This window comes from Rhinoraja longicauda, chromosome 29, assembly GCF_053455715.1.
Source record: "Rhinoraja longicauda isolate Sanriku21f chromosome 29, sRhiLon1.1, whole genome shotgun sequence".
In the NCBI taxonomy this organism is placed as follows: Eukaryota; Metazoa; Chordata; class Chondrichthyes; order Rajiformes; family Arhynchobatidae; genus Rhinoraja; species Rhinoraja longicauda.
The window spans coordinates 4,956,254-4,971,079 of NC_135981.1; the positions used below are offsets into that span (position 1 = coordinate 4,956,254).

The following is a 14,826-nucleotide window of genomic DNA, read 5'->3' on the forward strand; positions in this document are numbered from 1 at the left end:
TTCTCAATCAGTACCCCGTTCCTGCCTTCTCCCCGTACCCCCTGACTCCGCTATCCTTAAGAGCTCTATCTAGCTCCCTCTTGAATACATTCAGAGAATTGGCCTCCACTGCCTTCTGAGGCAGGGAATTCCACAGATTCACAACTCTCTGACTCAAAAAGTTTTTCCTCATCTCTGTTCTAAATGGCCTACCCCTTATTCTTAATCTGTGGCCCCTTGTTCTGGACTCCCCCAACATTGGGAACATGTTTCCTGCCTCTAACGTGTCCAACCCCTTAATAATCTTATACGTTTCGATAAGATCCCCTCTCATCCTTCTAAATTCCAGTGTATACAAGCCTAGCCGCTCCAGTCTTTCAACATACGACAGTCCCGCCATTCCGGGAATTAACCTAGTGAACCTACGCTGCACGCCCTCAATAGCAAGTATATCCTTCCTCAAATTTGGAGACCAAAACTGCACACAGTACTCCAGGTGCGGTCTCACTAGGGCCCTGTACAACTGCAGAAGGACCTCTTTGCTCCTATACTCAACTCCTCTTGTTATGAAGGCCAACATTCCATTGGCTTTCTTCACTGCCTGCTGTACTGCCTGCTCTCGTTTCCATAGATCGCGCTGCGCGGCAGAGGCAACCCCCTGCATTAACGTAACTGCCCCTGGTTGAGGAGGAAGGAGAGCCTCATTGATCACCATCGATAGCTGTGGCCAAGGCAGTGAGGATTTTTAAGGTGGAGATTCTTCGAATAGTTTGGGTGTCGGGGGTCACTTCTCCCCTTAACCCCTGACACCCGCGCTAATCATTTACCGCAGCGGTGGATTTTAAAGTAGACGACATTTGCTTTAACCGTTCCCTCCCTCTGCGACCTTTTGTCTTACAGGCAGAGTGAAGGCGATGTCATTAAAAAGGTGATGCACATTATGAATTGCCCGTGGCGACAGCAGAAAGCAGCAGCCAAGGCTTTCAGGTACAGCCCCAAGCGTGGGTGAGGTCTTTTGCAGAGAGTTTACAGCACGGAGACAGGCCATTCGGCCCACCGGGTTCATACTGGCACGAATGCTCCACCCGAGCCTAGCCATCCAAGATGGCGCCCAACCCAGGCGACTTTTTGTGAGACAACAGACAATAGACCATAGGTGCAGGAGGAGGCCATTCAGTCCTTCGAGCCAGCTCCACCATTCAATGTGATCGTGGCTGATCATGCACAATCAGTATCCCGTTCCTGCCTTCTCCCCGTACCCCCTGACGCTGCTATCCTTTTTTTTTAGAGATACAGCGCGGAAACAGGCCCTTCGGCCCACCGAGTCCGCGCCGCCCAGCGATCCCCGCACATTAACACTATCCTACACACACTAGGGACAATTTTTACATTTTACCCAGTCAATTAACCTACATACCTGTACGTCTTTGGAGTGTAGGAGGAAACCGAAGATCTCGGAGAAAACCCACGCAGGTCACGGGGAGAACGTACAAACTCCGTACAGAAGGCGCCCGTAGTCAGGATCGAACCTGAGTCTCCGGCGCTGCATTCGCTGTAAGGCAGCAACTCTACCGCTGCGCCACCATGCCGCCTTAAAAGCCCTATCATTAAGAGCTCTATCTAGCTCTCTCTTGAATGCATGCAGAGAATTGGCCTCCACTGCCTTCTGAGACAGAGAATTCCACAGCTTCACAACTCTCGGACTGAAAAAGTTTTTCTTCATCTCAGTTCTAAATGGCCTACCCCTTATTCTTAAACTGTGGCCCCTGGTTCTGGACTCCCCCAACATTGGGAACATGTTTCCTGCCTCTAACGTGTCCAACCCCTTAATAATCTTGTACGTTTCAATAAGATCCCCTCTCATCCTTCGAAATTCCAGTGTGTGCTGTGCTCGCCCTAGAAGTGAAATTGCAATCGTGCATTACAATCTCTCCGCTCTTTTAGATCTCTACTCCTGCAGATTCACGTTATTCCTTTTATTGTGCATCTGTACACATGTGGAGGCTCGATTGTAAGCGTGCATTGTCTTTCTGCTGACTGGTTAGCACGCAACAAATGCATTTCACTGAACCTCGGTACAAGCTCAACTCAAAACTCATCGTTCTTGTTTCTCCTTGTGGCGATTTCCTTCTGCTTAAATGCTCATTGCAACAGTTGAGAGTCTGGAACTCTTAAACTGGAAGATAGGGTCATGCAGCATGGACACAACACACCCTTCCGCCCAACTTGCCCACACTGCCCACCATACCCCACCTATTCTAACCCCATTCACCTGCCTTCTCCCAGTAACATAAAGTCATACAGTGTGGAATCAAGAATCATACAGTTGGTTGGGGTTGTGTAATTTGCTTATTTTATTGCTCTTATTGTTGGACTGTGGGTGACGAAATTTCGTCCAAAAAACTTGTTTTTTGGATGACAAATAAAGATATCTTGAATCTTGAATCTTTGGCCCGACGTGCCCACACCGACCAACATTGTCCCATCTACACTAGTCCCACCTGCCTGCATTTGGCCCGTATCCCTCGAAACCTATCCTATCCATATGCCTGTGTGGAAGGAACTGCAGATGCTGGTTTACACCGAAGATAGACACAATGTGCTGGAGTAACTCAGCGGGACAGGCAGCATCTCTGGAGAGAGGGGATAGGTGACTTTTCGGGTTGAGACCCTTCATCAGACTGCTGGTCACTATTCACTTTGTGGTCAATCCATGTACCTGTCGAAATGTTTCTTAAGAGCTGTGGTAGCACCAGCCTCAACTACCTCCCCGGGCAGCACGTTCCATACGCCCACCACCCCTTGTGTAAAAAAAGATGATGGAGGCCTAAATAGATTGCACGTGAGTGGGCACTTTCAGAGCAGGAACCAGATCAAGTAACATGAAGGATTGCAGCACGGATACGAGACCATCGACCCGCCAAGTCCATGGTGACCATCCATCCCATCAGCGCCAGTCCCACTCACAACCACTTAGTGTAGTTTAGCGGTAGCGCAGCAGTAGAGTTGCTGCTTTACAGCGAATGCAGCGCCGGAGACACAGGTTCGACCCTGACTACGGGTGCTGCACTGTAAGGAGTTTGTACGTTCTCCCCGTGACCTGCGTGGGTTTTCTCCGAGATCTTCGGTTTCCTCCCACACTCCAAAGACGTGCAGGTATGTAGGTTAATTGGCTGGGTAAATGTAAAAATTGTCCCTAGTGGGTGTAGGATAGTGTTAATGTACGGGGATCACTGGGCGGCACGGACTTGGAGGGCCGAAAAGGCCTGTTTCCGGCTGTAGATATATGATATGATGATATGATACAGCGGGGAAACTGGCTCCTTGACCCACCGAGTCCACGCCGACCAGCGATCCCCGCACGTTAACATTATCCTACGCACACTAGGGACAATTTTTAATATTTATTCCAAGCCAATTAACCTACAAACCTGCACGTCTCTGGAGTGTGGGAGGAAACCGAACATCTCGGAGAAAACCCATGCGGTCACGGGGAGAACGTACAAACTCCGTGCAGACAGCACCCGTAGTCGGGATTGAACTCGGGTCTGCGGAGCTGCAAGCGCTGTAAGGCAGCAGCTCTACCCGCTGTGCCACCGTGCTGCCCACTTGGACCGTTGACTTCTATGCCTTGGTGATTCAAGACCGCGTCTTGATGTTTCTTAAACATTGTGAGAGTCCCTGCCTTCTCCCTCCACTAGGGCAGTGGGTTCCAGATTCCAACCACCCTCTGGGTGAAAAATATCCTCTCTCCGATCCCCTGCAAAACTCTGAGCCCTTTCGCTAAATCTACACTGTCTAGTTTTAATCACCTCTGCTCTGGAGAAGCGTTTTCTACTATCCACCTCATTTGGAGACCCTCGGTCTATCTTTGATCGGACGTTACTGCCTTCATCTTGCACTAAACGTTATTCCCTTTATCCTGTGCACAGTGGACGGCTCGATTGCAATCATGCATTGTCTATCCGCTGACTGGTCAGTGCGCAACAAAAGCTTTTCACTGTACCTTGGTACACGTGGCAATAAACTAAACTGAAAACTGAATCTACCCGATGTTTCTCCCTCACACTAAAGAGCTGGGAAGTCGAAGCTTGAAGTCCTTCATTAGTCGGCAAGGATGTGCTGTGCTGAATGGCTTCATTCAGCGCCATAAATATCTCACATTCCATGCCCATGAGATTGGGGTTAATTGCATGCAAAACTGGGTCAGCAATTGCAGAAAAGCACATGAACATGAAAAGCTTTAAGAGGTTTTAAGGGCGGCACAGTGGCGCAGCGGTAGAGTTGCTGCCTTTCAGCACTTGCAGCACCAGGGACCCGGGTTCGATCCCGAATATGGGTGCTTGTCCGTACGGAGTTTGTACGTTCTCCCCGTGACCGCGTGGGTTTTCTCCGAGATAGAAACATAGAACCATAGAAAATAGGTGCAGGAGGAGGCCATTCAGCCCTTCGAGCCAGCAACGGCATTCATTGCGATCATGACTGGTCATCCACAATCAGTAACCCGTGCCTGCCTTCTCCCCATAATCCCTTGATTCCAATTGATTCCCTTGATCTTCAGTTTCCTCCCACACTCCAAAGACGTGCAGTTTTGTAGGTCAATTGGCTTGGTATAAGTGTAAATTGTCCCTTGTGTGTGTAGGATAGCGCTGATGTGCGGGGATCGCTGGTCGGTGCGGACTCGGTGGGCCGAAGGGCCAGTTTCCGCGCTGTATCTCTAAGCTAAACTAAAAAAAGTGCGGTCACTGATTATAAGTAATGACTTATTTGGAATAGAATTTCTAGATTTAACAAATGTATTTAATTTCCCAACTATTTGGGTGGGGTTTGGACTCGTATTCAGTTCATTACAGATGGCAAGGTGGTGCAGCTGGTCGAGCTGCTGCCTCACAGTACCAGAAATACAGGTTCGATCCTGACCTCGGGTCCCGTCTGTGTGGAGTTTGCATGTTCTCCCAGCGACCGTGTGGCTTCCTTCCGGGTGCTCCGGTTTCCTCCCACATCCCAAAGACGTAGGGGGTTTGTAGATTAATTGGCCCTCTGCAAAATGCCTCGGGTCCAAAATCGTCACCCATCCCTTCTCTCCAGAGATGCTGCCTGACCCGCTGAGTTATTCCAGCACTTTGCGTCTGTCTTCGTTGTAAACCAGCATCTGTGGTCCCTTCCTGCACATTAACTAATCATGTCCTCCAGAGATCTATAAACGAATAGGACAGGTTTGGAGGGATGTGGACCAAACACAGGCAGGTGGGACTAGTGTAGCTGGGACATGTTGGCCAGTGTGGGCAAGTTGTGCCAAAGGGCCTGTTTCCACGCTGCATCACTCTATGGCTCTTAACTACAGACGCCGATTCACACACGAAACAAGACCCAAAACGTTGCCTTGTCCATTCCCTCCCCAGATGCTGCCTGACCCGCTGGGTTCCTCCAGCACTTTGTTTCCTTTTTGTGTAACGCAGCATCTGCAGTTCCTTGTTGCTTCTTCTAGCCGAGTCTTCTCTTGGGTTTTGCATCTGCATTGACAGCATTAGAAGGATGAGCGGGGATCTTATTGAAACATATAAGATTATTAAGGGATTGGACACGCTAGAGGCAGGAAACATGTTCCCAATGTTGGGGGAGTCCAGAACCAGGGGCCACACAGTTTAAGAATAAGGGGTAGGCCATTTAGAACGGAGATGAGGAAAAACTTTTTCAGTCAGAGAGTTGTAAATCTGTGGAATTCTCTGCCTCAGAAGGCAGTGGAGGCCAATTCTCTGAATGCGTTCAAGAGAGAGCTAGATAGAGCTCTTAAGGATAGCGGAGTCAGGGGGTATGGGGAGAAGGCAGGAACGGGGTACTGATTGAGAATGATCAGCCATGATCACATTGAATGGCTCGAAGGGCCGAATGGCCTCCTCCTGCACCTATTGTCTATTGACTCACATACACGTCTGCAACTCCAGCACACAAAGTTGACCGTGGTCTCGGAGCTCCATGCAAACGTTGCGTGAATGAGTCTTGGCGGGTAACCGTGGGTTCCTGGCCTTTCAGATGGGAGCTGAGGAGGTGCTGTGATGCGGCCCACAACTGCCTGGTGACGCAGAGTAACATACCGGTCGGGACGGACGTCATCTACGAGGGGGAGCCCAAGAGGAAGATACGGATCACCCACCAGATCTACGCTTTGTTTCCCAAGGTGAGCCTGGTGTTTAGTTTAGCATTAGTTCAGAGATACGGCGCGGAAACAGGCCCTTTCGGCCCACCGAGTCTGCACCCTCGGTATGGACACGGTGGATCAGAATCAGAATCAGAATAGCCTTTATTGTCATCCAAAAAAACAAGTCTTTTGGACGAGATTTCGTCACCCACAGTCCAACAATAAGAGCAGTAAAAATAAGCAAATTACACACACAATCACAAACCAACACAAAACAAAAAAAAGAAACATCCATCACAGTGAGTCTCCTCCAGTCACCTCCTCACTGTGATGGAAGGCCAAAATGTATTTTCTCTTCCCCTGCCGTCTTCTCCCAAGGTCAGGCTGCTTTAGATGCCACGTTCCAGGCCGCGCCGGACGGTGAAAGGTCCGCGGCGGGCCAACCCAAGCCCCGCGATCCGGGGCGGGCGAAGACGCTGCCGCTGTACGTCGGGGCGGTCGGGGCTCCCGACATTGAAGCCCCCGCCGGGCAGAGAAAAATCCCGCGGCCTATTTCAGGCCGTGCTGGAAGGTGAAAGGTCTGCGGCGTGCTGACCCAAGCCCCGCTATTCGGGGCAGGCGAAGACGCTGCCGCTGCCGGAGCTCCCGATGTCGGCCCCCACCCAGGGGCCTGCGAGCTTCCGATATCCACGCGGCCCGCGGCTGAAGCCTCCGGAGGCGAGTCGCAGCCGCTCCCGCAGCGCCACCACAGCCTCCGAAGGCAGCCAGCTCCGCAGATGGTGTGTACAGTCCGCGGCCTCTGCGAACCAGAGCCTAGGTGGTCCCAGGTGGAGGCCGCCAGCTCCAGGTGTCTAGCCGATGGTAGGCCGCAGCGGGCGATCCCCGCACACTATCTCCATCCTACATACACACACACACGCGCAACAATTATTCCACCAACTCACCCCTGACTCCACAACTCACCGACACACTCGGGGGGCGATTTACAAGAGGCCAGTTGACCTACTGACCCACACGTCTCTGGGAGGTGGGAGAACCCTGGGGACCTACTGACCCACACGTCTCTGGGAGGTGGGAGAACCTTGGGGAAATTCGCAGTGGCACGGGGAGAAGGGACAAACTCCACACAGGCAGGACCCAAGATCTGGATTGAACCTGGATCGCCCGTACAGGCGAGCTAGAGGTACTGTTGGCCTGCCACTGTGTCGCACGCATCTCATGAGACGTTGCACTCCCCCAAGCCTGATCTGTCCATCGTCCCTGCATTTAATTGCTCCACCTCTGGAGAGCCGTGCTCTGAAGATCTCTATAATCCATTCTCATTTTTCATAAGTTCATAAGTCCTGGGGGCAGAATTAGGCCATTCGGCCCATCCGGTCCACTCCAGACATTCAATCACGGCTGATCTGTCTCTCCCTCTCAACCCCATTCTCCTGCCTTCTCCCCACAGCCCCTGACACCCGAACTACTCGAGAATCTCCTCCTTAAAAATCCTCACTGCCTCGGCCTCCACAGCCATCAAGAAGGCTACCCTTCCTCCTCAACCTGGGGAGAAGGCAGGAGAATGGGGTTAGGGGAGAGAGATAGATCAGCCATGATTGAACGGCGGAGTAGATCTGATGGGCCGAATGGCCTAATTCTGCTCCTATCGCTTATGAAATTATAACAGGCCTGTAAACACAATACACATTGACGATGTGTAACAAACAAACAAACATTCAATAAATTTACCATTTGAAATATTGGTGCAAAGAAATCTGAAGACCTTGGAGCAACCAAATCCAATTGCTGGAAGTTCATAGCTGCTGTGTGGTGTTCAAGTGCCTGATGGTTGATGGGAAGAGCCCGTTCTTGAACCAAGTGCTCACGCTTTTCGGAATAACAACTTCCCAACGGTAGGAGTGGAATGAGCGAATGGCCAGGCGATAAAGTATTATTGTCATCCACAAACATGTTTTTGGCCGGAATTACTCCGTCTGGATAAATCTTTTGTTTGTTTATTTATTTTTATGTTTTGTTTACTCTGTAAAGCGTCTTTGAGTTTCCAGAAAAGCGCTATATAAATTAAATGTATTATTATTATTATTATTATTATTAATTACGTTACCCACAGGCAACAACGAGAGGCAATAAAAATAAAGCAATAAGACACACAATCACAAAAAACCCAACCTAAAACAGAAACCATCCATCACAGTGAGTCTCCCCCAGTCACCTCCTCACTGATGGAAGGCCACAGTCACCCCCAGTCATCTCCTCACTGATGGAAGGCCACAGTCACCCCCAGTCTCCCCCAGTCACCTCCTCACTGATGGAAGGCCACAGTGTCTTTCTCTCTTCCCTGCCGTCCTCTCCCGCGGTCAGGCTGTCGAAATTGCCACGACGGGGTTCCCCGACACTAAAGCCCCCGCCGGGCGGTGGAAAATCCCGCGGCCTATTGCAGGCCGTGACGGACGGGTCTTTGACATTGGATCACAGAACTGCCATGTCCTCCCTGCCCTTGGTGTTTGCGCACCCTTGTGCTTTGTCGGGGGGGGGTGGGTAAGTGTTGGGGGCACGTTCCCCCCGGGCTGACGGCTTGCTCTTGGTCTCTAGGACACTTCTCTCCAAAGACAGAAGTACAAGCGATGTGCGGTCATCGGGAACAGCGCCATATTGACCAACAGCAGCTGTGGCGCCGACATCGACGCGGCCGAATATGTCTTCCGGTAAGTCTCGCGGCCGCGAGCAAAGTCCATCGCTCAGTTTTAGTTTTGAGATCATCATCGGCAGACGACCTTCTTCGAGTGAAGCGTGCATCGCATTTCAAATAGTGAGAGGCCTGGATAGAGTGGATGTGGAGAGGATGCTTCCACCAGTGGGAGAGTCTAGGACCAGAGGTCACGGCCTCAGAATTAAAGGACGTTCCTTTAGGAAGGAGGCGAGGAGCAATTTCGTTAGTCAGGGGTTGTGAACCTGTGGAATTCATTGCCACAGAAGGCGGTGGAGGCCAAGTCAATGGGCATTTTTAATGCAGAGATAGATAGATTCTTCTGGCAGTGGAGGCCAATTCTCTGAATGCATTCAAGAGAGAGCTAGATAGAGCTCTTAAGGATAGCGGAGTCAGGGGGTATGGGGAGAAGGCAGGAACGGGGTACTGATTGAGAATGATCAGCCATGACCACATTGAATGGTGGTGCTGGCTCGAAGGGCCAAATGGCCTACTCCTGCACCTATTGTCTATTGTCTATTCATTAGACAATACGGGTGTCAGGGGTTATGGGGAGAAGGCAGGAGAATGAGGTTAAGAGGGAAAGATAGATCAGCCATGATTGAATGACATAGAAGACTTGATGGGCCGAATGGTCTAATTTTGCTCCTATCATTTATGAACTTATGGAAGTGAGGGTGGCTCAGGGAACAGGCCTGGCCTTTAGACTTTAGAGCTGTAGCGTGGAAATAGGCCCTTCAGTCCACTGAGTCGGCACCGACCAGCGATCCCCACACACTAACACTATCCTACACATACTAGGGGCAATTTAAAATGTTACCAAGCCACTTAGCCTACAAACCTGCACGTCTTTGGAGTGTGGGAGGAAATGAGCACCTGGAGAAAACCCATGGGGAGAACGGGCAAAGTCCGTACAGAGAAGGTGTACTTGGACAGGCACATGCATAGGAAAGGTTTAGAAAGATATGGGCCAAGCGCTGGCAAATGGGAATAGCTGAGATGGGGCACCTTTAGTTTAGTTTAGTTTAGAGATACAGCGCGGAAACAGGCCCTTCGGCCCACTGGGTCCGCACCGACCAGCGATCACCGCACATTAACACAACCCGACACACACTAGGGACAGTTTTTACATTTACCAAGCCAATTAACCTACAAATCGGTACTCTGTGGAGTGTGGGAGGAAACTGGTGGACCCGGAGAAAACCCACGAGGGTCACGGGGAGAACGTACAAACTCCCTACAGACAAGGTGTACTTGGACAGGCACATGCATAGGAAAGGTTTAGAAGGATATGGGCCAAGCGCTGGCAAATGGGAATAGCTGAGATGGGGCACCTTGGTTGGGCTGAAGGGCCTGTTATACCGTGACTGTAAGTAATGTCGGGAGTTTGTGGACTGACTGCTGATGTTATATGTTCTCCAGGTGCAATCTCCCTCCTATGGGGGAAACCTTCGCCCAGGACATTGGAACGAAAACCAACCTGGTGACAGCAAACCCGAGCATCATTGCAGAGAGGTGAGACCGCCTTCACCCACAGGGGTAGAGTCACTGGCTCACGGCCCCAGAGACCCGGGTTCCATCCTAACTACGGGTGCTTGCCTCTACGGAGTTTGTACGTTTTCCCCGTGACCATGTGGGTTTTCTCCGGGTGCTCCGGTTTCCTCCCACACTCCATAAGACGTGCGGGTTTGTGGGATAATTGGCTTTGATTAAAATTGTAAATTGTCCCTAGTGTATGTAGGATAGTGTACAGGGCGATCACTGGTCAGCACGGACTCGGTGGGCCGAAGGGCCTGTTTCCGAGCTGTATCTCTAAAGTCTACAGACAAATGTCAATGGATAGTTATGAGGTGGAGATTGAAAGATTCCTGATTAGTGCGGGTGTCAGGGGTTATGGGGAGAAGCCAGGAGAATGGGGTTGAGAGGGTAAGATAGATCAGCCATGATTGAATGGCGGAGTAGACTTGACGGGCCGAATGGCCTAATTCTGCTCCTTTCACTTATAAAGATGAACACAGCGGGTCAGGCAGCATCTCTGGAGAACATGGATAGGTGACGTTTCACAGAGTGCTGGAGTAACTCAGCGGGTCAGGCAGCATCTCTGGAGAACATGGATAGGTGACGTTTCACAGAGTGCTGGAGTAACTCAGTGGGTCAGGCAGCATCTCTAGAGAACATGGATAGGTGACGTTTCACAGAGTGCTGGAGTAACTCAGCGGATCAGGCAGCTTCTCTGGAGAACATGGATAGGTAACGTTTCACAGAGTGCTGGAGTAACTCAGCGGGTCAGGCAGCATCTCTGGAGAACATGGACAGGTGACGTTTTTGGGGTCGAGATCCTCTTTAGACCCTCCTGTTTATTAACAGTCTGGATTGGCAGTGAGACGATTCTGTGTGTTCTCTCTCGACAGGTACGGAAACCTCCAAGACAGGAGAAGGCCATTTTACACCAACTTGAGCGTCTACAATGAAGCCCTGCTGCTCTTGCCCGCTTTCTCCTACACTAAAAACACCGTCCTTTCCTTCCGGGCCCTTTACACCTTGCAAGACTTTCAGGCCAAGCAAGAGGTCGTCTTCTTCAACCCCTCGTACCTGAAGCATCTGAGTGACTTCTGGAACCTGAAGGGCGTCCAGGCTAACCGCCTGTCCACTGGCCTGATGGTGACGAGCATCGCCATCGAGCTCTGCGAGGAGGTGTGGGTTTACGGCTTCTGGCCGTTCGGGGTCGACTTGCACGGGGAGGTTATATCGCACCACTACTTCGACAATCAGCAGCCCAAGCCGGACGTTCACTCCATGCCCTTGGAGTACCAGCACCTCCTGCAAATGCACAGTAGAGGGATCATCAAGCTTCAGATGGCACAGTGCCAGACTGAGCCATAGGCAGGAGGCCACATTCACTTCAGACCTGACAGCTGGCCAAGGTGAGACGGTTGTAAACGAGCAATGGCCCAGACAGCTTGACGTTCAGTCACGAAAGGTCTTTCATGTCTTGCGTTGCCCGTGGCTTGTGCCTGGCGGTCGAGTAATGTTAATTTATTTTTCTCCACTTGGGGAACATCTAGACGATTGGACTTTGTTTTGGCCTTAAAGGCAGAGGTTATCGGGCGCTCACTGACAACTAACCAAACGAGATGCCTGATCATTGATGGGGGGGGGGGTGGGGGGGACAACCTTCTTCAAGGGAAGTGAGGGCAACCTGAGGAACAGCTCGGGGCTTCTGGACTTCACGTTCGAGATGCAGCACGGAACCAGGCCCCCCAGCCCACCGAGTCCACGCCAACCAGCGATCCACGTGCACTAGCACTTTCCTACACAAACATTGGCTACAATTTTTACCGAAGCCAATTAACCTCCAAACCTGTACGCCTTTGGAGTGTGGGAGGAAACCGAAGCACCTGGAGGAAACCCATGCAGTCACAGGGAGAACGTACAAACTCCATCTATATAGACAATAGGTGCAGGAGTAGGCCATTCAGCCCTTTGAGCCAGCACCGCCATTCAATGTGATCATGGCTGATCATTCTCAATCAGTACCCCGTTCCTGCCTTCTCCCCGTACCCCCTGACTCCGCTATCCTTAAGAGCTCTATCTAGCTCTCTCTTGAATGCAGTCAGAGAATTGGCCTCCACTGCCTTCTGAGGCAGAGAGTTCCACAGCACCCGTAGCCAGGATCGAACCCGGGTCTCTGGCGCTGTAAGGCAGCAACTCTATCGCTGCGCCACTCTGCTGCCGGGACTGTAGGTGATAGGAAGATCTCATGGTGGGAGGACACAAGGAACCAGCAGCACAACTAACTTTTCCCTTTGCCTTCTCCGAATCTTGGGACTCTTTGCCCACAAGTGATATTTAACTGTTCCCTCCTCCAGCTTTCGATTGGTAAAGAATTGCGTTTTTTTGGGTAACTTCTCCCATTGTGTCCCAAAGCCTCTTGCGGCAATGAGCTACTTTTGAGGTCTTGTAATATAGGAGACCCAGCAGCCGGGCATAGCATAGGGAGCTCCCAATAAACCATAGTAATAGTAACCAGTGATAGACACAAAATGCTGGAGTAACTCAGCGGGTCAGACAGCATCTCTGGAGAAAAGGAATAGGTGACATTTCAGGTCGAGACCCTTCATCAGACTGAGAGTGTGGGAAAAGGGAAAGGATTAGGGCCTCCTCCAGTGCCATAGTGAGTCCCACCGGAAATTGGAGGAACACCACCTCATATTTTGCTTGGGCAGCTTGCAGCCCAGCGGTATGAACATTGACTTCTCCAACTTTAGATAGCTCCTCTGTTCCTCTCTTCCCCTCCCCCTTCCCAGTTGTCCCTCTATCTTCCTGTCTCCACCTATATCCTTCCTTTGTCCCGCCCCCCCTGACATCAGTCTGAAGATGGGTCTCGACCTGAAACGTCGCCCATTCCTTCTCTCCTGAGATGCTGCCTGACCTGCTGAGTTACTCCGGCATTTTACTGTCTACCTGAGTAAGAAATATTCTGCTCCTTATTCTGAAATAAGGTTCAGAAATTATTCCTCCTTTCTGTTTAGGCTGTCTCCCGTGTTTAGATATGTGTAGGAAAGAACTGCAGATGCTGGTTTACACCGAAGATGGACACAAAATGCTGGAGTAACTCAGCGGGACGGGCAGCATCTCTGGAGAGAAGGATTAGGGTTGAGTCCCTTCCTCAGACTCTTACGGAGATTTGCTCCTCCAGAATGTTTTTACTTTGAGCCTAGGCTTTGAAGGCAAGAGGCAGAGTAACAGTGAAACCAGACACCAGGAACCGCAGATGCTGGTGTACAGAAATAGGACACAGAGTGCCGGTGTAACTTGGTGTGTCTGAAGTCAGGTCCCGACTCCACTAACATCACCCATTCCTTTTCGACGGTAGACACAAAATGTTGGAGTAACTCAGCGGGTCAGGCAGCATCCCTGGAGAGAAGGAACGGGTGACGTTTCGGGTCGAGACCCTTCTTCAAGACCCTTCACCCGTTCCTTCTCTCCAGAGATGCTGCCTGTCCCGCTGAATTACTCCAGCATTTTGTGTCTGTCTTTGGTGAACCCATTCCTTCTCTCCAGAGATGCTGCCTGACCCGCTGAGTTACTCCAGCATTGTGTGTCTACCTTCCATTTTAGTCTTGCGTTTGGCGGGCCCAGTTTCCAGGGGCTGTGCATCAGCCTTCTGTTCAAAGGGGGGAGAAGCAGGTTGGGAGCATTTAAACATGAAATCTGCCGGTTCACGTCGAGATGACCTGGTGAAGGGCAAATGCAGGAGACGACAGACCAATTGCCCACTAGGGACGCACTAACCATCTAACCAACCCACATCCTCCTGGCCCTGCAACCAATGAGCCTTCGATGTGCAATGTTTCTCTGTCCAGAGGTGTAGATCGGAAGTGTGACTAAAACTATTGAAGAATCATCACGTGAATGTATTATGGGATTGTTTTAAATATAGTTAACAGAATAAATGGAAATAAAGTTATATTGGCCTCCAGAACATTTGCTTGGATGCAAACTGGGGCAAAAGCATGAGAGGTGTTGGTTCATTATTGTGGCCTGTACTAAGAAAAAGTGAAAAACTTTCTTTGCAATCTAAGGTAGACATAAAATGTTGGAGTAACTCAGCAGGTCAGGCAGCATCTCGGGAGAGAAGGAATGGTTGACGTTTTGGGTCGAGACCCTTCTTCAGTCTGACCCGAAACGTCACCCATTCCTTCTCTCCCGAGATGCTGCCTGACCCGCTGAGTTACTCCAGCATTTTTTGTCCACTTTCGATTTTAACCACCATCGGCATTTTTTTTCCCCTATACATTCTTTGTAATCTTCCCAGTTGAATCATACTACACATGAGGATGTTGCCAGGACTCGAGGTCCTGAGTCATAGGGAGAGGTTGAACAGAATCTAACTGAAGAACCCTTTGTGGAAAGGCAAAATATATAAAAAGGTCAAATGGATTTTTGCCATAACATCGAGGATACAACTCTAAAGTTAACGCGTGCACTCTCTTCT

At 50.6% G+C, this 14,826-nt stretch overlaps 1 protein-coding gene across 1 annotated transcript in view; it reads left to right on the forward strand.

The window, feature by feature from the left end:
* The window catches only part of st8sia6 (ST8 alpha-N-acetyl-neuraminide alpha-2,8-sialyltransferase 6), a 40,348-nt gene extending 26,009 nt beyond the window's left edge, over nucleotides 1-14,339 (forward strand). Inside the window, exons 4-8 of the mRNA XM_078424699.1 lie at nucleotides 880-966; nucleotides 6,013-6,157; nucleotides 8,714-8,826; nucleotides 10,251-10,343; nucleotides 11,240-14,339. Coding sequence (XP_078280825.1) covers nucleotides 880-966; nucleotides 6,013-6,157; nucleotides 8,714-8,826; nucleotides 10,251-10,343; nucleotides 11,240-11,711 — 910 coding nt within the window. The 3' untranslated portion in view covers nucleotides 11,712-14,339. The remainder of the gene's footprint in view (nucleotides 1-879; nucleotides 967-6,012; nucleotides 6,158-8,713; nucleotides 8,827-10,250; nucleotides 10,344-11,239) is intronic.
* Nucleotides 14,340-14,826: the final 487 nt, after the last annotated feature.